The sequence below is a fragment of the Carassius carassius genome, chromosome 3, assembly GCF_963082965.1.
Source record: "Carassius carassius chromosome 3, fCarCar2.1, whole genome shotgun sequence".
Taxonomy (NCBI): domain Eukaryota; kingdom Metazoa; phylum Chordata; class Actinopteri; order Cypriniformes; family Cyprinidae; genus Carassius; species Carassius carassius.
Window position 1 is genome coordinate 19803857 of NC_081757.1, and position 22487 is coordinate 19826343.

Below are 22487 nucleotides of genomic sequence, written 5' to 3' on the forward strand. Positions count from 1 at the left end.
GCCAGAGACTCACAGGCATTTCGACTGAGCTTTGTCAGCCTGTTTCACAACTGTTACAGACCTCAAGACCTTTCGTGTGATTTCATCAAACATGCGCAAAATTAGCGTTGGGTCAGGATGTCAGCATTTTAAAGATGCTTAAAATGTGCAAATAATGCTTACCATTACCAGTATAACAGATGTGCATAATAATAATAATAATAATCCTTAATAATAATAATAATAATGATAATAAATGATATAGGCTAATACATATAAAAATTAATGACGGACATCGGACAGACACATAAATAAGATAATACTCACTTTTCAAAATCATGCTGGTTTGTTAAATTCAGACTTTCAGTGCCCCACGTGATATGTGCTGAAAATAAACAATTTACAATCACATTAGTTTTTTTTCCACATAGGACTAAAAATTACGCATATTTTTATATAATAACAATATATTTACATAATTCTACATTATATTTCAAGTAAGCTTTTTAATACATTAAATTAAGACACTTTTTTCTCTTAATCTTTTTTTTTTTCTTAAAACAGAAATTAAGATAAGAAATGATTACCAGAACATCTTTCTACCTATCCATTCCCAAATTTCTTAAATTTCAGATATTTAAGCATATAGACCATTATCATTAGGCCTATATATTTTTCCCAAAATGTTTATCTAGGCTAGATAAACTCTTTCCTTTACAATAATATATAACTTAATTTTACAATTTAATTATCTAAATGAATTTTTCCTCTATATATATATAATGATTAGTTAATCGGAGAATAACACATCAGTTCATTGTCATGCTGCTTACCTTGATATATGAGGATAAAGAATAATAAATAGAGTAAAAAAAGTTTCTTTCCGGGAGTTAAAATAGGATCCATCCGTGACTCATGTGAATCACTTGAAATGGAATGCGATTCTCCCCTCAGTCTTCCACCGATGACTACCGACGCATATTCCCGTCTGACTGCAGCTGCTCCTCGCGCGCATCTCAGGTGCGGAGGATAACACGCGAGTCTCGCCCGTCATTAGCATAATGTATGCTAATGACCACCACTGGTGCATACCCACAACTATAGGGAGAGAGAGAGGGAGAGAGAGAGAGAGAGAGAGAGAGAGAGAGAGAGAGAGAGAGAGAGAGAGAGAGAGAAATGGAGGCTCAGCTGCAAGAAGAAATAGTTCTATTTTTTATATATATTTTTTCTATTTTTCTCTATTTCACTGTATATTTCTTTTTTCATGATACAGTGAAAATAAAAAACATTATGATCCAAGTGCTGATGAGTCCCGAGAAGTAGTTAATGAAGGTTCTCCTAAATAAATAACTAGTTCTGTCCTCATTTACTCATCATGTTGTGACAAAACAGTTTAACTTAATTTCTACTGGAACACAAGAAAGGTTTTATAGGAACTTGGAAGAATTGGAGGTCATCATTGACTTTAATTGGCTAACTTATATGAAAAGAAATGCAACAAAAGTGAATGGTAACTGAACTTCTGCCTAATAAAGAATATTCTTGGTATCAGTGATGTGAACATACAGTAATATGCAGCTGGACTAACACACACGTGCTGTGAAGCTAAACATGGAAAAGGGTGGAAAGATTTCCCTCAAGATGTGAAAAGGGGTGCTGTCTAGCATTAGAATAGTGTCACAAAATAAAATGTGCACATTTAATCTCACAGTCTGGGTGACTTTGAAGAACCTAGAAGGAGTTAGTGTGCAGACAAACAAAATAAATATGGAGAAACAATGAAAACAACAACAACAACAAATCATAACAGCTATTAGCTTATATTCATTTAAGGAGTTTCAGATACAAAATTATGGATTTTTTATTTTGTTCTTTTTCATGACATCTTAAAACTGCAACATCATTATAATGAATACTAGCTATATAATATAAAGTTGTTAAAACTAGACTATAATGCCACACAGATAAAAGCATACTGCACTTCTTTCTTTGTGCTGACCTAGACATTCACATGCCAGCTCCTTTTTAAGATAAGAAACTTCATCAAAATGATCCTGAGCTAACTTGTGCAATAAAGTGGTGTAATTTGACAGTAACATAAGATATTTTGAATGTCTGTGGTATTAACAAAAGATATCATCTGGGTTATTTGTGACCAAGTCCTTTCCCAGTGTGTGAGGAGGTAAGTTAAATGCCATGGTTTGTTGTAAACAGCCCTCTCTCACACAATGTGGCAATGAACAGGACAGTCATAAACAACACCTTTCACAATTTCTATGGCCTGTTTGGCTGTGAGCGCCCTCCAGTGGTTAGCAGAAAGCTAAAGACAGCAGCATTAATGATGCACTGGATGTATCCGAAAGATGGCACACCATATGCTTCATAGAGGAATCCTCCAATGGTTGGGCCAACAGTTCGTAAAAGAGACTGCACCGATGCACACAGACCCAGCATGGTTCCTGAACACACCACACAAACAATGCACACAGCGCTTGATTTCTTCTCTCTTTCCAAGTGCTTTATATAGACCAAATGATATTTAATGACAACAGTGAAAGCCAGTTTTATTGAAAAACATATTGTTAATATAAACGTGTTAAAGATAAATTAATAAAATTATATTTTTATTATTCTAACAAAAAACTATTGTCCCAATTTTTACATACATTCTTACTACATTATGAAAACATTTGCATGGAAAATGATTCATCAGACATTGTGCAAAATGTATATCCTTAAGTATGTATATTATGTTAATGCACAAGGTCATCTTGTTCAGTCTAGCATGTGTGTTTGTGGATTACCTGTGTCAGATGGAGACACACTCTTGGTCAACATGCTGTCTGTGATGACATTGAAGACACTTAGAGAAAACATCATTGGTATCACGATTAAACAAAAATGAAACACGTTGGTCATCATAGCCTGAAAAAACACACAAAACTGTCATGAGTCAGGTTTTTCTTCCGTTTTCGCTCTCGCACGCTCTCACTCATTTACACACACACACACACACACACACACACCTTATTAGCTTATTATATTACTCTTTGTCTGTCCCGCTGACCTCTCTCTCTTCATGCACCTGTTTGTCATTGCAATTAGCGCTCGCGCTGATTTGCTATGACACCTGTTTCTACTTTGCCCTAAGTGTTCACCCTTTATCTGGTGTTTGCTCGGGTAGATTCTTGGTTGGATTATTGTTACATGTCATGCGTTTTGTCTGCAGTTACATCCTGTCTGTATTGAGAGGTACTCACCTATTCTTGTCTTGTCTGCCTGGAACAGTCTAGCCCCTAAGTTTTTGCTGTATTCTGCTGCTGTTGCTGCTGATTGTAGACCAATGTGGTTCTCTCACCCTGCCTGAGTTATCTACTCCTGAGCTTCGAGTCTGCTACAAGGGAGTCCTGTTCTGTTACTCATCGAGACAGGAGTCTTTCCGTTTGTTCAAGTTTCTATTTACCAGTTCTGTGTGCTGAAAAGACGGACTGCCTTTGTTATATATTTTTTCATTAAAGACTGTTATTCCTGTTATCTCTGCTTTTGGATCTTTCATTTACCAGCGTGACAGAATAATCCAACCAACATGGATCCAGCAGATGAGAGGCCTGTCCGGTCGGCGATCGAGATCCAGGGAGCTATGCTTGGCAAACATGAGCAGGAGTTGGCCGCCGCTCATCAGGCTGTTAAGAGTCTTTCAGCTCAGGTGGCTGATCTATCTGCCCGTTTACTTCACCTGCATCAGGAATCTGCCATGTCTCACAATCGTCAGCTGCCCTCTGAGCCACGAGTCAACAATCCCTCCTGTTATGCGGGTGAGCCTACGGAGTGCAGAGCTTTTCTCATCCAATGTGAAGTTGTCTTTTCCCTTCAGCCCCAGACGTATGCAGAGGATCGGGCCCGCATCGCTTATGTTCTCTCTCTCCTCACGGGACGAGCACGCGAGTGGGGTACGTCAGTTTGGGAAGCGCAATCTGCATGCTGCAGCAAGTACACTCTTTTCAAGGATGAGATGATCAAGGTCTTTGATAGATCCGTCTTCGGCAGCGAGGCATCACGTCTACTTGCTGTGCTACGTCAAGGCAGAAGATCTGTTGCAGATTTCGCGATAGAGTTCCGGACTCTGGCTACTACAAGTGAGTGGAATGATCCTGCACTAACTGCTCGCTTTCTTGAAGGGTTGAATGTAGACCTTAAGGAGGAGATCTACGCGCGGGGGTCGCCAACTCAGCTCGATCAACTTATCGACCTGGCCATCCGCCTTGACAAGTGTTTCGAGCAGAGGCGTCGAGTTCGTTCTCCACTTTTCACATCCTGTGATAACTTTCCTTCTGCTACTGCTTCTGTTCAGAACCAACCTGATGCTGTACCCATGCAGCTGGGGGCCGTACGCATCTCCCCGGAGGAAAGACAGCGGCGAATTATTAACCGTCTCTGCCTTTACTGTGGTACGGCGGGCCATTTCGCTTCATCCTGCAGTTTAAAAGCCAAAGCTCGCCAGTAGACGGAGGAGTACTGGTGAGCGCTTCTGTCATCTCCTCATCACCAAGGTCTCGAACCACTATATCCGCTGTTCTCCGTTGGGCTGGTTTTTCTGTTACCGGTCTTGCCCTCGTCGACTCGGGTGCGGAGGGCAATTTTATCGATGAGATGTGGGCTCGTGAGAACAAGATTCCCTTAGTTGATTTGACTGATGTCGCCACTGTCTTTGCCCTGGATGGCAGAGAGCTTTCTTCTGTTCGTCGTGTCACCAGTCCGGTTAGTCTCACTGTTTCCGGCAATCATCATGAGACAGTCTCATTTTATGTTTTTCAGTCTCCCTTTACCCCCATTGTTTTAGGTCATCCCTGGCTTATCCAACATAATCCTCACATTGATTGGGTTAAGGGGTCTATTCATTCATGGAGTTTAGCTTGTCATGTAAATTGTCTGGTTTCCGCTGTTTCTCCCGTGTCTTCTGTTCCTCTTTTCCAGGAGGAGCCTGATGATTTGTCTGGTGTCCCGGAGGAGTACCATGATCTGCGGGCGGTTTTCAGTCGTTCCCGGGCGGTATCCTTACCGCCTCACCGTCCGTATGACTGCTCTATCGAGCTCCTTCCTGGCACCACGCCCCCTCGCGGTAGACTGTACTCTCTTTCGGCGCCCGAACGAGAGGCTCTGGAAGGATATCTTACAGAATCTCTCGATGCGGGGATCATTACTCCTTCTTCGTCTCCCGCCGGCGCTGGGTTTTTCTTTGTAAAGAAGAAGGATGGTTCTTTGCGTCCTTGTATCGATTATCGAGGGCTGAACGACATAACAGTCAAGAACCGTTATCCTTTGCCTCTTATGTCGTCGGCTTTTGAGATCCTACAGGGCGCAAGGGTTTTTACAAAATTAGACTTGCGCAACGCCTACCATTTAGTGCGTATCAAGGAGGGAGACGAGTGGAAGACCGCGTTCAACACTCCTGTCGGTCACTTTGAGTACCGGGTTCTACCTTTCGGTTTGGTCAACGCTCCCGCTGTATTTCAAGCATTAGTAAACGATGTCTTAAGAGACATGCTTAACGTTTTCGTGTTCGTTTACTTGGATGACATCTTAATTTTTTCACCCTCTCTCCAGGTACATGTTCAACACGTTCGCCGTGTCCTGCAGCGCTTATTAGAGAATCGCCTATTCGTCAAGGCTGAGAAATGCGTTTTTCATGCCCAATCGGTTACTTTTCTCGGTTCGGTCGTTTCAGCGGAGGGGATTAGTATGGACCCTGACAAGGTTCGAGCAGTTCTTGATTGGGCTGTTCCCGATTCTCGAGTCGCACTCCAGCGATTTCTGGGGTTTGCGAATTTTTACCGGCGCTTTATTCGTAACTTTAGCCAGGTTGCCGCCCCTCTTACCGCTCTCACTTCGTCCAAGTCCAAATTTGCTTGGTCTGAGACTGCTCAGGATGCGTTTGACCGTCTTAAGATGCTTTTTACGTCTGCGCCCATCCTGATCACTCCTGATCCAGAACGTCAGTTTATTGTTGAGGTCGATGCCTCCGAAATTGGGATAGGAGCTGTCTTGTCGCAACGCTCCTCCCAGGATGACAAGGTTCATCCTTGCGCATTTTACTCCCACCGTCTTTCGCCCGCGGAGCGCAACTATGACGTGGGTAATCGAGAACTCTTGGCTATCCGTCTGGCGCTAGGTGAGTGGCGACACTGGCTTGAGGGAGCCAGTGTACCATTCATTGTTTGGACGGATCACCGCAACCTGGAGTACATTCGCTCTGCTAAACGTCTTAACGCTCGTCAGGCCCGCTGGGCATTATTTTTTGATCGCTTTGATTTTTCCATTTCATTTAGACCCGGTTCTAAGAACCTCAAGCCTGACGCCCTTTCTCGGCAGTTTGACTCATCAGAGGGTGCCTCGACCGATGAGAGGATTTTACCTCAGCACTGTGTGGTCGGGGCAGCCGTCTGGGGAGTGGAACAAGCGGTCAGGCGTGCTCTTTCTCACACTGCAAGACCGCCCCGCGCTCCTGAGGGAACTTTGTTTGTACCCGAGGCTGCTCGTTTGACGGTTCTTCGCTGGGGTCATTCTTCTAAATTAGTCGCGCATCCCGGAGTTAGAGGTACTTTAGCGGCCATCCGCCAGAGATTTTGGTGGCCCACTCGTGAGCGCGATATTCGTCGTTTTGTTGCTTCTTGTTCTATCTGCGCTCAGACTAAGTCTAGTAATAATCCTCCGGCGGGTCTTCTCAGACCTCTTCCCGTTCCTTCGCGTCCCTGGTCGCATATTGCGTTGGATTTTGTTACCGGGCTTCCCCCTTCGTCTGGCAATACGGTCATTCTCACCGTCGTGGACCGTTTTTCTAAGGCTGCGCATTTTATTCCGCTCCCTAAATTACCGTCGGCTCAGGAGACCGCACAGATTATGGTGGATCACGTTTTCAAGATCCATGGTCTTCCTTCGGACATTGTGTCTGACAGAGGTCCGCAATTTACTTCTCTGTTCTGGAGGGAGTTCTGTCGCCAGATAGGGGCTTCCCCCAGTCTGTCGTCAGGATTCCATCCACAGACCAATGGGCAAGCCGAGAGGACCAATCAGATTCTTGGTCGCATGCTGCGTAGTCTTACCTCTCAGAATCCCGCGTCTTGGTGCGAGCAGTTACCATGGGCCGAATATGCTCATAATTCTCTCCCATCGTCCGCCACTGGGTTATCCCCGTTTGAGGGTTGCCTTGGCTTCCAACCGCCTGTTTTCTCCGCCCAGGAGTCTCAGGCCTCGGTTCCGTCCGTCGAGGCTTTTATTCAGAGATGTAAGCGTACCTGGAGGAGGGTGAGATCTGCCTTATGTCAGACTAGGGAACGTACTCGTCGTGCCGCTAATCGCCGCAGGGTGAGATCTCCCAGATATTTTTGCGGTCAGAGGGTGTGGTTATCCACCCGCAATTTGCCTATTCAGGAGACGTCTCGCAAGCTCATGCCTCGTTTTATTGGACCCTTTTCTATTGTTAAGGTCATCAGTCCAGTCGCTGTAAAGCTAAGACTGTCTGGTCAGATGCGCCGTGTTCATCCGGTTTTTCACGTGTCTTGCATTAAACCCGTTATTCGTGCGCCCGCACGTCCCTCCGTTCCCCCTCCTCCTATTGACGAGGGGGCCTCCATTTACAGAGTTCGAAGGCTACTCGACGTTCGTCCCCGGGGGCGTGGTCACCAGTTTTTGGTGGACTGGGAGGGGTATGGTCCTGAGGAGAGGCGGTGGATTCCAGCCCGGGATGTCCTGGACCGCTCGCTGATTGACGACTTCTACCGGTCCCGTCAGGCTCCTTCCTCGAGCGCCTAGTGGCGCTCGTTGAGGGAGGGGTACTGTCATGAGTCAGGTTTTTCTTCCGTTTTCGCTCTCGCACGCTCTCACTCATTTACACACACACACACACACACACACACACCTTATTAGCTTATTATATTACTCTTTGTCTGTCCCGCTGACCTCTCTCTCTTCATGCACCTGTTTGTCATTGCAATCAGCGCTCGCGCTGATTTGCTATGACACCTGTTTCTACTTTGCCCTAAGTGTTCACCCTTTATCTGGTGTTTGCTCGGGTAGATTCTTGGTTGGATTATTGTTACATGTCATGCGTTTTGTCTGCAGTTACATCCTGTCTGTATTGAGAGGTACTCACCTATTCTTGTCTTGTCTGCCTGGAACAGTCTAGCCCCTAAGTTTTTGCTGTATTCTGCTGCTGTTGCTGCTGATTGTAGACCAATGTGGTTCTCTCACCCTGCCTGAGTTATCTACTCCTGAGCTTCGAGTCTGCTACAAGGGAGTCCTGTTCTGTTACTCATCGAGACAGGAGTCTTTCCGTTTGTTCAAGTTTCTATTTACCAGTTCTGTGTGCTGAAAAGACGGACTGCCTTTGTTATATATTTTTTCATTAAAGACTGTTATTCCTGTTATCTCTGCTTTTGGATCTTTCATTTACCAGCGTGACACAAAACACACATATATTTAACATACACACAATGAGACCAGTCACATAATCCAGCTTCCATGTTTAACTTACACAACTCTTATGCATTTAATTTGAAACAAAAAATGAAATTGTTTGCAATATCATCTTACCTGTGCAAGGCCCACTAAACTGGATATCCCAACAGAGAGCACCAGTAAAGAAGACTCTGAAAATCTAGATGTAAGACGCCCAATTACAGCGCCTTGGATCACCTTAAACAGCAAGACACCAGTGTCACTTACTGCCTCAGCACAGAAGTGCTTCAATCCAGAACTATTTATATAGCATGTGTTTATACCATTTGTACTATGCCAAAGTAAGCCATCAGATAGCCATTTTGCTCTGCCTTCAGTTGGAAGAAGTTTATGGCAATGATGGAGAACATAACTTGAAATATACCTATATGCAATAAAAACAACAAATAAATGTCTGTTGTTTCTCTGAAAGATTTGAAAGTTTTGACATTTTAATAAAAAATGTAGCAGGTCATTTTTTTTAAAACATACTGTATGCATTAACTAATCATTCACAATAATATCAATAACATGCATTTGGAAAATAATTGGTGATTTTTCGTTTCATGTCCACTTTAAGTGTGTTTCCAATTTAGGGGTGTTTCAGTACGTTTAAAATCACAAATGCTAATAGTTAAATTGTTCACCTGATGGCAATCCAGAAATAATCTTCACTGTGAAAGTCTTTGGAACACCTGGAAATTTCATCAGCCTTGTGATCTCTCCCAGATTAAACACAGAACTTGATGAACCCTTCTCTAAACAAACATAAAAATCATAATAATCATTATATTTTTTATGAATTTTTTTTAGTAATACATAAAACATAGATATATACAAACTCCATTTAACAATATACAATAATCTGATTCTTAATATAAGACTTTTATACAATAAAGTTACAAATGGCCACTGGAAGAGCATTCCTTCTGTGTCTAGCTGAGCTGTGTGTTTGTTTATGTCCATACTGTTACTCTCCGGCACGGTGTGCATTTTGGTCTGTTTAGGGATGAAGTTCAACACCAACAGCAAAGAAACCAAACTTCCGACAGCTGCAAAACATGCTGCAAACTTTTCCCTGCAAACCACACAAAGACACATATGACCACTTGCACTTGTCAGCACTGATCTAGAAAAACAATCCTGATTTACTAGATCAGTACTTTTTTTCCAGAGTACAAATGGTAAAGTTTTGTACTAGTGGACAAAAAGATTCAAAAGTTGTTTCTTTTGAATTTGTATTCATCAAATAATCCTGAAAAAACTGTATCACTGTTTACATGTAAAACTGTATTGATGTTTAATGTTTCTTGAGCACTAAATAAGATTATGGGAATGATTTCTGAGGAAATCTGTGGAAAACTGTGTAGTGTGTCCTACCCATAGCGTGTGCTGAGGGTCCCACCCAGTGATGATCCTGCGATCATGCCTATGCCAAAGCAGAGGCCGAGTTTCCCAAGAGCTTCTGCTCGCTTCTCCTTCTCTGACAGATCTGCTACCACCATTTGAGCTCCTACACACAAATACAAATGCACTCACGTACCTGTTTACTGTGTGTTCGAGTAAGGTATATGTAAGAGTGTAAAAGCATGTGTTGCCTGGCAGTGCGTGCATAAAAACAGCAGGTAGTTTATGCACGAAAAGCATAAAAGTGTTGTCTGCCACCGCCAACAGTAAGAAATAAACCACTGATGCCATGCAAGACACAGAGAGAGCTGCACGTGCTCCGAACACATCTGCAAACCTGAAAACAGACAAGACACATATTTTAAGCCTATAACTAAAGTAAGACACATAAACAAGTAATTTACATTAGGCACACATAGTTACAGACATTTTTCCTATTTCCAAACCCATCACACAGAGATGAGTTCTGAATGCTTACCTTCCATAAATAGGGCCTCCAAGCAACTGAATCACTCCAACTGTGGTCTGCAGATACCCAAACCAAATAGTATCGAACCCGAGCCTCCTCGCCAAATACTGTTCCACAGAGGAAAAAACTGAACAGGCAAGACAATCCATCCATTATAACAGTTTTATTTCTGTCTGATTATCTGAGAGCCTGGATTAGACTAGAACAGGCCAACCAACATGGCCAGCTTTAATCTGCTGTAGCCTATATTACATTTACCAGCTGTGAAGAATGAAGAATATCACAAACATGTAATGCAGATTAATAATAATTAAATATTTACTCTCTCTCTCTCTCTCTCTCTCTCTCTCTATATATATATATATATATATATATATATATATATATATGATATTGTGCATATATTAATTTATAATATAAGTAATATTAAAAATATAAAACTTAAGTGTAAATATAAATGGTTTACATTATCAAATAGTTTGTTTACTAAATGTGAGAACATAACCAAAACCCCTGCAGATATACATTCCAGGGCTCAGCAAAAATCGATTCAAATGTGCTTTTATTTAACATCTGATCTCAAATGAAGACGAACCGGTGTTATGGAGAACTGGAGGAAGAGCCAGGTGATGTCCAGAGCTGCGATGAGGTAGGTGATGTGAATCACTTTCTGCTTCGCAGCCGGCTCCATGACTCAAAGAGCTGTATCAGATCTCAGCTTTGGGCTTTTATTCCCCGGTAGTTCTCCTTCCGCACGATCTGCTCCTTAAACAGGGAAATTAAGAGCATCGGCTTCCACTGAAACTCCGACGAATATAATGTTACACAAAATAAACTGTAACTCTTCACGGCTTTATCCCGCGGTAGCAGCGGTGACAAAGCATTATTTAATGTGAGGCAAAGGTTAAACCCAGAAACGCGCAAAACTGAACTTCAACCTCAAACTATCAACAGGTTTCAGTTTCGCCGAAGCTCTGCTCACTGCGGTGGGCAAGAAGGGTTTATACGATTTTAAAATAGAATATATAAATACTATTATTATTTATATAGAGGTAATAATTTATACAAAGATATGAACATCTGCAGTCGTTTAATCTCCGCACAAGACCACGGATCATTTAAATTGGTAGCCGACCACACGTTACAAATATGTAACGGGATGGGTTATAAAGTGTGAAGCGTATGAAGGTGTGCTAAAATAAAACCATTAATACATAGTCCTCGCCATTTTTGTTGCGGATAATGCAGATCGATGAAATTCCTCTTCCTCTCTGTGTCGTAAACACTGGAGGCGTGACTAGGTTAGTCGTCAACAAACCAACTGACTAAACCCTCAAAAAATTGCAGATGAACTGAGACCAGAGAGAGTATGGCAAGCCGTGTTAACAATTAATCTATAAACCGTACTAGTGCTTATTTCTTTAAATTCTAGTATATTTTGTAGTTACTAGTACTTATTCATTAGATACTACTTATTTTTTAGATATTAGGTACTAGTACTTATTTATTAGGTACTAGGCAAGGCAAGGCAAGTTTTTAGGTACTAGTACTAGTACTTAGTACTAGTACACTAGTACTAGTACTTAGTACTAGTACTAGGTACTAGTACTTAGTAGTAGGTACTAGTACTTATTCATAAGATACTTGATCATTACTAGTATAATTTATTAGATACTAGTATTTATTTATCTATCCAAATTCAGTATCTCAGAAAATTAGAATATTACTTAAGACCAATACAAAGAAAGGCTTTTTAGAAATCTTGGCCAACTGAAAAGTAAGAAAATGAAAAGTATGAACATGTAAAGCACTCAATACTTAGTTGGGGCTCCTTTTGCCTGAATTACTGCAGCAATGCGGCATGGCATGGAGTCGATCAGTCTGTGGCACTGCTCAGGTGTTATGAGAGCCCAGGTTGCTCTGATAGTGGCCTTCAGCTCTTCTGCGTTGTTGGGTCTGGCATATCACATCTTCCTCTTCACAATACCCCATAGATTTTCTATTGGGTTAAGGTCAGGCGAGTTTGCTGGCCAGTTAAGAACAGGGATACCATGGTCCTTAAACCAGGTACTGGAAGCTTTGGCACTGTGTGCTGGGGCCAAGTACTGTTGGAAAATGAATTCTGCATCTCCATAAAGTTGGTCAGCGGCAGGAAGCATGAAGTGCTCTAAAACTTCCTGGTATATGGCTGCGTTGACCTTGGACCTCAGAAACCACAGTGGACCAACACCAGCAGATGACATGGCACCGCAAACCATCACTGACTGTGGAAACTTTACAATGGACCTCAAGCAACGTGGACTGTGTGCCTCTCCTCTCTTCCTCCAGACTCTGGGACCCTGATTTCCAAAGGAAATGCAAAATTTACTTTCATCAGAGAACATAACTGACCACTCGGCAGCAGTCCAGTCCTTTTTGTCTTTAGCCCAGGCGAGCGCTTCTGATGCTGTCCGTTGTTCAAGAGTGGCTTGACCCAAGGAATGCGACAGCTGAAACCCATATCTTGCATACGTCTCTGTGTAGTGGTTCTTGAAGCACTCTTTGTCAATCTCCCCACATTTTTGAATGGGTTTTGTTTCACAATCTACTCCAGGGTGTGGTTAGCACTATTGCTTGTACACTTTTTTTCTACCACATCTTTTCATTCCCTTCGCCTCTCTATTAATGTCATTGGACACAGAGCCCTGTGAACAGCCAGCCTCTTTTGCAATGACCTTTTGTGTCTTGCCCTCCTTGTGCAAGGTGTCAATAGTCGTCTTTTGGACAACTGTCAAGTCAGCAGTCTTCCCCATGATTGTGTAGCCTACAGAACTAGACTGAGAGACCATTTAAAGGCTTTGCAGGTGTTTTGAGTTAATTAACTGATTAGAGTGTGGCACCAGGTGTCTTCAATATTGAACCTTTTCACAATATTTTAATTTTCTGATACACTGAATTTGGGATTTTCCTTAGATGTCACTTATAATCATCAAAATTTAAAGAAATAAACATTTGAAATATATCAGTCAGGTGTGTAATGAATGAATATAATATACAAGTTTCACTTTTTGAATGGAATTAGTGAAAAATCAACTTTTTGATCATATTCTAATTATATGACCAGCACCTGTAGACACTAGTACTTATTCATTAGTAGTAGTTATTTCAATAGTGACTAGTAACTATTATGTTGTTACTAGTAACAAATTAAATTTTTTTGCAAATGACTTCTATGGAATCCGTCATTGAGATATCAACTCTTTCGTTTTGACTTCATACGACTTGGAACTGCTTCTGTTTTACATCAGTGAGCACAAGCTAAAGTGATTATTACATTTTGAATATGGATATTTTTTGTACAACAGCACATCGATTCGCTACAGAAGGCCTTTGTTCACCCCTGGAGCCATGTGAAACACTTTTTTTTTTAAATGGGTGCACTTTTTATTAAACTTCTCATAGACCGATGCAGTGCAACAACATTCGTATGAAAGAAGAAAGTCATATACACCTAGGATGACTTCAAGGCAAGTAATTTATGGGCTAATTAAAAATTTTTGGATGAACTAACCCTTTAAATGTCGCTTCACTTCAATGTTCGATTTTTCTGTTAGCGTGGGACTTTCAATTGATTTAGATTGTTTTTATACAGAGCTAACTTTTTATTTTCTTATCCATTTCTTTTCCTATCATTACATTTAGTCCCCAATTCCCACCCAGACAGAAATGACCACAGTAGTGTGTAATAAAGTGCAGTTTTTTAATCTCAATATAATATAAAGTTCATCTGTATGGTTCTCTATCGTGACCAGCAGAGTATCATTAAACAATTAAAAAAAATATTTGTGCAGAAAATTGCAGATTAAAACCACACAAGCAAAAAGCCCCTGGAACAACACTGATTTTTTCAGTCTGAACAACATATATTATGTACAAATATAACCATTTAAGTGCACAAACATGATACAGAGTCACACTCTGTAAAAAAAGTTTTGTAATAAATTATCAGTAGACATTAACTAAAGGAAAAAAGGAAAACAAAAACATGTACAATCCAGGAATAGACAGGTCCGCATGTATCTTTACTGAAAATAACCATTCAGTGCCAATGTATTGTCCTTATGGTCAACCTTAGGCCCATGACATCTGGAAATAATAGATTTATTAAAGCCACAGACCTGAGAACAGCAACCTGGCACAACAGCTCCAACACAACCTACAGCGTATCTCTTAATGGATAATGTCACTGCACATACCAAGGTTAGTTGTTATGTTAAATCAAGGAAATGTGTTTTGAAAACCCATCTTGTCTTTAATAATGCTGCAGTGATATAGCAACATACCATGTGATATGTTCATGTCTATATTTCTATTCATCCTTAACTTCATTTCACTTGTAGTCTATGTCTGAGGAAATGCCACTTTTATAATGTTGGATGTACTTGAAAAATTATCAGATTTATTCTATGAAAAATCTCTCACAAAACATCCCTGCAACTACATTTCTGTATCTGATAAAAATTAAGAAAATTGTAAAAGATTTCTGCATACTTTTATACCTTTATAAACAAAGTTCTTAATAAATACATAGTTGTATTTTCCTCTTTAAATAAAACTCAGTTTAAAAAAATAAAAGAGAAAAGTTTTTTTTACAGAGGTGCAGCAAATTATAAGGTAGACAGTCAGGCATTATGGTAGCCATTTTTGTCTTTTTTTAAGGGTTCAAAGTTCTCATAAATATTGAGTGCAGCTGTGTTCTGGTAGATCAAGTCTACATTGTTTCCAGTCCGAGACTTGATGATGTCCATGGCACACTGGTTAAGAAACACATACTGATCCTGCAAAAGCAGAGAATGTAAAGGCCTGCACTGTTAGAGATTAAAATGTCCATTATGGCTTACAAATCATAAGAGCATATATATATATATATATATATATATATATATATATATATATATATAAAAACTCAAAATCTGGTAATGAATGTACCTCTGTTTGAACCATGAGTGGTCTGTGCATGCGTAAATCATGGATGATCCCATACACGTCTACTACACCATCCTGCTCAATCTGAAAGATTAACCGATCAATGGCAATCAAGGTTCCCGTGCGGCCCACACCTGCACTGTAATATGAAAACAAAAAATATGATGAAAAATGACATTGTTCTTTGAGGGAGTATAATAATATGGTGTTGTGTAGATCTGTTTGTATACACTGAAGAAGAGTTCAGGAACTGTTGAAGTACCTGCAGTGCACAAGTGTAGGTGAATGTCTTGAGTACTGGTCCATGTGCTCTCGGACCAGGTGTCTGAAGTTGATGAGAAGCTCAGTGGTCTCAGGAACTCCATGGTCTGGCCACGCAGTGAAATGGAAGTGACGGACTGATCGAGACTCTGCTGTTTTCACCTGTTATGACAGGAATCATTTTTTGACACATTGCAAACATTTTACCAAAAAGATAATTCTGATTGATGTATATAGCCTAAAGAATGTTTATAAATAAAATCCATAAATACAAAAAGTATGGGCACAAATGCAGTATAAAAAAAATCAGACAAAACAGAAGTGCTTTTTATTACAATTGCAGTATGTTCCTGTTTTTAGTCATGATTTAGTGTGTAAAAAAAAAAAAAAAATCGAACACTAGCTTCTCTAATCTTTTTGTATTCGGGCTATTTGTTTTATTTATTATACAATTTAACAAAAGCAATAAAGGCCTCTAACACTAGCTTGCCTTATTCTTTTTCTATTCTATCGGTTTTCCTTTTATTTATTATATAATAAACCTGCTACATGTACTGTGTAAAAGTTAACTGAGACTTGTTATAACACTTGCATATCATTGCTCTTATGCTGATTTTGATTGCTTCCATTCTCCTCATTTGTAGGTCACTTCGGATAAAAGCATCTGCTAAATGACTAAATGTAATATATGGGGTATTTAAATGTCAGTTGAAATATTCAAATATTAATATAGACTTACATTTTTCACTTCAAAGTCACGTAAAGTCCAGTCTTCCAATGGGACCTCTGAAATATTAATCACTGTCAGATTGTCAAAACGTTTGGTCTCTGCTGGCCAGTATTCTTCACATTTTACCTGAGGGACAAAAGATTGTGGCAGAATTCATACATGCTCATTATTTAAATATCTGAGACGAGGTATTACAAATGATCTTAAAATGCTGAATGAGGATGTGAACATTGAATATGTAGTGGTCAAGTGATTTTGGCTTTTAAAGCCTGATATGTTGCATCATCTGACAATAAAATGAACTAAAACATAAGGAATGAAGGCACTAACAAGTGAGATCACAGAGAAAGTGAAGCATGAGTGTATACTGTACCCGTCCTTGCTCATTGCATTTAGTGAGCATGACAATAGTGTGGACATTTTTCTCCCAGATCAGTCTCCAGAAGTCATTGACCGTGCAGGGCAGTGGCCCTTGGGCTGCGATAAACTCCTTCTTTGAAGTGTAACCCTGGAAATATCACACAGTTAGTGTGACAATAGTTTAAAGAGCTAAATGTCATCTTTTTGTAGTTTTCCCCCTTCCTACCGGCATGTAGCTGGCATTGATGTAGTCATCAAATGAGCTGCTGAGCACAGAGAGCTTGACACGAGATGAATCATCTGTCGAGAACACATTAATTATTATGAATATGGGTAACATGTCTAGAACAGAGTGGAGGAAACTCCGTGTTGTGTAACGTCATGAAGGGAAACACTTGTGAGTCCTGCGGTTCTTACATGGCAGCACATTGTTATAACGATTCTTGGCTTTGTTTTCAGGGGCCTCAGCAACAGTCTTCGGCTGATTTATCCCAACTGGCCTTAGATCCTACAAACACACATATATACATTTAGTTAAATGTTTCTATTGATTTGATTTACATCACAAATACACCTGTAATAAAGCGTTTGTTTCTCTGTCAATAAGTCAAGAAGAGACGTAAGTGTATGTCACATATTTATGAATGAAGAGGAACACAACACAGTCAGAATATAGTCACAATACTTGCGATACCAATTATTATTTCGAGTTGATCAGTTGTAAAATAATATACAGAGAAGCCAAAGATATAATCACCTCAAATTCTTCAGCAAATCCACAAAAGGAATCAGCTCTTTGCCGCCTATAGTAAGCCTCATAATCCTCCACCTTTATTGGATCACTCCTATGACACCATTAAATAACCCATCATAAAAATATATGTATTTTAACTATACAGTAAACCACATAAAATTGCATTCATTAAATATTCAGTAGCATAATGCAAGTAAAATGATAAACATACACTTTACAGAAAAAGTGCAAGGTTTCATTTGTCAATGTTAATTACACTAGTTAAATTGCAAATAATAATGGATGAACAATACAATACTACACAAGTTAATGTTAATCTAAGCATTTACCAATCAAAAGTTGTATCCGTTAACACTGCAGACTAACATGAACATGAAAAAGTTAAGAAATACTGAAACAATATATTGTTAATTGTTAGTACCTGTGAGGTAATTCATTAAATATTGTTAAAAAAATTAGACCTTATTGTGGCTTTGTTCTGGGATTTCATTATTTTTACTTTGAGACAATATTTCATGTTCCTTTCCATTTCATGAATCATTTTTATTAAAGCTACAGTGTATGTAGTCATCATTTTCTGTCACATCATAAATGCATATGAAAATTTGTGTGGACAAACGTATGATTACTTACACTTTGTTTCTGTAAGAAAACAAAAGAAAACAAAATAGTAAAAGGTTACTTTTTACGGCTCAATGTTAATTCATTCTATTGTTTCTTTCCAATGTGTTGCAATGCTGTTTTGAGGAGACCTGTATACTAACCTTAAAGAGTGGATAGGAACACTAGTAGAGTCATCTTTTCTTTTCTTCCTGTGATATTGAGAGCACAAATGTAATTATCTAGTTGCCACTTTCTATTAATACTTAAAAACAGAACTGAGGAGCATTCTGTAAACAAGAAATGCATATCTTTACACACCTAAATTAGATTAGTAAAACGGTGGGGACACAATGATAATCTTAAATCCTCTAAATCTAACATCTCTATCACTAACTCCAAATCAAACAATTCAAACACTCCAAACATCAAGAATCATGTATGAAATCTGTAAAATGTCTTACCCTCTACAAACCACAACCACGATGAGCATTAGAACAAGAAGAGCAGCTACACCGGCTCCTGCAGCTGCTGCTCCAATTACCACTGACAGATGGAGAAAGAATATAGTTAACGCTGAAATTATTTATAGAATTCATGTAAACGCTCTAGAAATGCAGATATAACTGCTGGTGATTAGGTATACATAAGTCAGATGAGCTCGTCAGAAATAAGTCTAGGATATGTCAAAGCATCCAAATGATGAGTTATTGTTATAAAGTCAATAAAAGTGTTGTTCTTAACAATACAATATTTTTACAACAAGTCTGACAATGCCAGCTGTAATCTCATCTAAATGTCTGGATGAACTTGTCAAATAGTAGGCTTTTACATTTGATTTAAAAGTATGCTTTTGAATAATTGTGAGTATTTGAAACACATCAATAAAAAATGTGACATGTTACTTTGAAAACGCCAATGCCATTAAGTTAAATATTGAGAGAAAGTGTCCCCATCTTTACCTGGATTCTCTGGCAGTTCGACGGGACTTTGGTAAAACTCTGATATGGAGTAGTATGAATTAGAAACATCCACTAAACTGTTATTTATCTCCAGACGAGTGAAAGCAATGACAGCAAAACTGCAACAAAGCCAAACAGATAGTTTCATAATTCAGAAGATTACAACAACCAATGCAGTATTGAAGCTAATGGAGCTGTGAAAGGCAGCATTAGGAACAAAGAGCAGTAGTTCAGTTTAATTTAGTGATGGAGATAACCATTACATTGTTAGAATGGTTTCTAATATATGAAGCACTGAATTTAGTTCAAAGTTTGGGAAGTATATTGACTTACTTGTAAGTGCCTTTTGCATTTAGTTCTCCATTTCTGTAACCTTGCCACTCGGATCCATCTCCAATGATGACCGTTTGTGTTTGTACATTTCTAGACCCTGTTTGACCCTTCTCCCTGACAACAGCCAGGAATGTGCGGCACCGCTTTGCTTTCCAGTCCTCATAGGTTTTCAACAGGCATTGATCAAACTTCTTATTCTTGTCCAAGCAATCTGCAGGAGGCAAAACCAAATATTTTACAATCCAAAATCCTCCTTTTTTGTTTAAATTATATACATTTATTTGTATAAAGAAAAAATCTTACCAACCCCAAACATTTTAATTGTACTGTAAATTATCAGTTATCAAAGAGACTAATGGAGAGCCATTAAAATGTTAAAAATACAAAATCAATGAATTCAAAGAACATAAAAGTCTCAGGTTTATTCGACATACCAATAGTACCGGAGTAGACAAGCACACCATAATAGAGCACAGGACCGTATGAGTCATCAAAGATGTCCGACCCAAGAGTCAAAGTAAACTTGTTGTATTTTGGCTCTGATACACTCACTTTTGCTATTTTAGGTACAACAGGTTCTAAAAACACAAACAAACAAGAAATGTGATATGCACCCACATATAAACACAAAATACAAAAGAAGTATTTTTCCTTACTTGTGATTCCAGTCCTACAGGTGATTGATTCTGCAGTACTTTTTTTCCCACAACCAACTGTCCAGAGCATGACTTCGTACTGAGTGTTGTACTGAAGTTCAGTGAAGTTGTAGGATAGGTCGGAGGTATTTTTTGTGTCGGAGTTCAGCTTCAATTCAAAGCCTTGGTAATTACCATGAGGAGGGCTCCATGAGACACTTAGCATTGCTAAGGTTAAATTAGGACCCATACACTTCACATCCTTCACTGGAGCTGCATCTGCACACGGTAAAACACACCCAAGACAATATTATTTGACCTTTATTTCAATTAAGACAACAGACTAAAGAGTTTCATGATAGTCGTATCAGCATTTTTAAAGTAGATTTGTCTCTGCGAGCTGGAAAACTACACCACTACATGGCACAGAAAAAAATAATTCTGCGCTGAATGCTGCAAATGGCTTTTTTCAACCAGTTCTGCTTTAAAACCATGTTTAACAGTATATAGTGTTTGTACTAACCAGTGCATGCTTGCCTCCACACAGCTTCTCCTTCTGTGTTGTCAGAAGTGCTGCTCTGCACACTGATGTTATATGGTGTTGAAGGCATCAGACTTTCTATGGTCATGCTGTTTTTTAGAGTGGTTGTGTTTTTCTCTTCCTTCTCAGTGAACACTCTTACTACATATTTTGGGACCCCTTCCACTTTTATCCAATTTACAGAAATGCTATTTATTGTTGTGGAACTAACTTGTAGGTTTTGGACAGGATCAGGCTCTGAAAACAGATGAGGGGAGAAGGATGAAGACTTTAGAGGAGAGGAAACCCCTTCCCAACTGCATAAAACATCATGATTTTTTGATAATGGAACTTAAATAAAATATTTACTGACAAACCAGTGGTAGGGACTACTTTTTAAGCACATTTTGGAGCTTGACAGATCGAGTCCTCCAGTCCTCTCATTATATAAAAGAAAGGATTTGTTTTCTTAATTAATCTGTTGTGTTCCATTAAAGAAATAATAGAAGTAATGATAAAGTAAAAGATAACTGAAATGTTTAATCTGTGAATGAACTATTCCTTTTTTTTTGTTCTTTTAGGATCATTGTACTTGCACAATGCAGAAATATTCCATACACTGATACATACTGATTAAAAGTTTGTGGTTTGTAAATTTGGTTTTTGAAAGAAATCTCTTATGATCATCAAGGCTGCATTCATTTGAACAAAAACACAGTAACAACAGTGATATTGTGAAATATTAAATATTAAAATAGCAGTTGTCTATTTTAATACATTTTGAAATGCAATCTATATGTGACGGCAAATTTCAGCAGCCATTACGCCAGTCTTCAGTGTCACATGATCCTTCAGAAATTATTCTAATGTTCTGCTTTACTTCTCATGTATTTCTTCTTATTTAACTGTTGAAAACACATTTTATTTGCCAGAATTCTTTGATGAACAGAAACTTTAGAAATTTGAACATTTCAATGTGCCCTTGCTCAGTTCTGTTGGATAAAAAATATTTTAACCATAAAATGTGTACAGTATATCTTGAACTATTATTTCAATGGAACTGATCGGTTCTGTATTTTTGAAAGTGCAGAACTTACTGGTGGTTACATGAACTCTGACAGAGTCACTCTGGAAACCCATGGGGCCTACAGTAGCCACAGAAACATTATAGGATGTTCCAGATCGCAAGCCGTCCAAAAGGAAAGTGTTGTTAGGAGTGAGATATTGACTGGTATTATAGCTGGGCCAGTAGGTCAGGCTGTACTTGAAGCTGCCAGCTGTCATGCTCTCAGCTTCATCCCATCGAAACAACAATGAATGAAGGCTCTTCAACAAAATCTTAATCTCTCCTGGTCTGTTTGGATCTGCAACACAATTCGAAACTTTAAACACTACGGTCCAGTATGGTGCATGCTTAAAAAGTCATTAAATGTCCTTATGCATGACTTCCTAACCATGTTTGGAGTTGAATACTCACAAGTTGCCGTTTTCACTGAATCAGATGTTTCACATAAGTTTGCTTTGACAGTTGTGAGTGTGACTGTGAAGACAGTTGCTGCTTTTAGTTGACTGAAGGTGTGATTTTGTTCAGTGTTATTGAGCTCTTTAGAGCTGCTCCATCCTTCACTGCTGATGTTCAGAATGAACCTGTCCAGCCCACCAGCAGGAAGATCCCACGTCACCAAGAGTGAGTGGTTAGAGCCTTGATTATCTAGTTTGGGAAACACTGTAGAGGGCTCTTTGGAGAAAAAAGAGAGAGAAATTAAAGTAGTCAAAAAGAGAGTATATTCTAGTTCAAGTTCACTTTTATTTACATGGTAGAATTAAATGATGTTTCTCTCACAGGTCTGGCACTGATTCATATAAAGGCATTAACAATATATAAACAATATATACAAATCACTTTTTGATTACTGATTAGTATATTGAGTATAATTACAATAAATCAGACAAGAAGACAATAAACACAATATATAAGACATATATTGTAAGAAAATATTAGAAACATTTAAGCAGTAT

The 22487-nt window shown here is 39.1% G+C and overlaps 3 protein-coding genes across 7 annotated transcripts in view; all 3 read right to left on the reverse strand.

Annotated features, from left to right (window-relative positions):
- Nucleotides 1-1068, reverse strand: part of LOC132122631 (otogelin-like) — a 37625-nt gene extending 36557 nt beyond the window's left edge. Inside the window, exons 1-2 of the mRNA XM_059532997.1 lie at nucleotides 813-1068; nucleotides 307-364 (exon numbers count right to left, since the gene is read on the reverse strand). Of these exons, the coding sequence (XP_059388980.1) occupies nucleotides 307-364; nucleotides 813-885 (131 nt within the window). The 5' untranslated portion in view covers nucleotides 886-1068. The remainder of the gene's footprint in view (nucleotides 1-306; nucleotides 365-812) is intronic.
- Nucleotides 1069-1824: 756 nt separating this feature from the next.
- LOC132122640 (solute carrier family 22 member 18-like) lies at nucleotides 1825-11505 on the reverse strand. Its single transcript, XM_059533007.1, has 10 exons — nucleotides 10944-11505; nucleotides 10358-10455; nucleotides 10071-10216; nucleotides 9853-9985; nucleotides 9441-9550; nucleotides 9120-9230; nucleotides 8757-8857; nucleotides 8569-8670; nucleotides 2784-2904; nucleotides 1825-2438 (listed from the first exon to the last, which is right to left on the reverse strand). Exons 1-10 carry the CDS (start codon nucleotides 11037-11039, stop codon nucleotides 2254-2256), a joined length of 1203 nt encoding a protein of 400 aa, XP_059388990.1. The 5' UTR covers nucleotides 11040-11505; the 3' UTR covers nucleotides 1825-2253.
- A 2734-nt stretch (nucleotides 11506-14239) lies between these two features.
- Nucleotides 14240-22487, reverse strand: part of LOC132122651 (receptor-type tyrosine-protein phosphatase eta-like) — a 30904-nt gene continuing 22656 nt past the window's right edge. For all 5 annotated transcript variants that reach the window (XM_059533025.1, XM_059533028.1, XM_059533018.1 and 2 more), the window contains 17 exons: nucleotides 21946-22206; nucleotides 21566-21832; nucleotides 20472-20726; nucleotides 19970-20227; nucleotides 19748-19891; nucleotides 19314-19524; nucleotides 18981-19099; nucleotides 18483-18564; nucleotides 18171-18230; nucleotides 17422-17506; nucleotides 17082-17172; nucleotides 16891-16964; nucleotides 16678-16812; nucleotides 16314-16430; nucleotides 15576-15736; nucleotides 15317-15452; nucleotides 14240-15165 (listed from right to left, as the gene is read on the reverse strand). In XM_059533025.1, coding sequence (XP_059389008.1) covers nucleotides 15010-15165; nucleotides 15317-15452; nucleotides 15576-15736; nucleotides 16314-16430; nucleotides 16678-16812; nucleotides 16891-16964; nucleotides 17082-17172; nucleotides 17422-17506; nucleotides 18171-18230; nucleotides 18483-18564; nucleotides 18981-19099; nucleotides 19314-19524; nucleotides 19748-19891; nucleotides 19970-20227; nucleotides 20472-20726; nucleotides 21566-21832; nucleotides 21946-22206 — 2612 coding nt within the window. In that variant the 3' untranslated portion in view covers nucleotides 14240-15009. The remainder of the gene's footprint in view (nucleotides 15166-15316; nucleotides 15453-15575; nucleotides 15737-16313; nucleotides 16431-16677; nucleotides 16813-16890; nucleotides 16965-17081; nucleotides 17173-17421; nucleotides 17507-18170; nucleotides 18231-18482; nucleotides 18565-18980; nucleotides 19100-19313; nucleotides 19525-19747; nucleotides 19892-19969; nucleotides 20228-20471; nucleotides 20727-21565; nucleotides 21833-21945; nucleotides 22207-22487) is intronic.

Excerpts from the sequence above, each read along its gene's own strand:
- LOC132122640 (XM_059533007.1), bottom strand. The coding sequence starts at position 11,039 with ATGGAGCCGGCTGCGAAGCAGAAAGTGATTCACATCACCTACCTCATC. Across the intron at positions 9,231-9,440 it reads CACCGTGCCGGAGAGTAACA|AGAAGGGTTCATCAAGTTCT; the intron begins GTATGGACATAA and ends ATGTTTGTTTAG. Across the intron at positions 2,439-2,783 it reads TGTGTCTCCATCTGACACAG|GAACCATGCTGGGTCTGTGT; the intron begins GTAATCCACAAA and ends TGGTGTGTTCAG.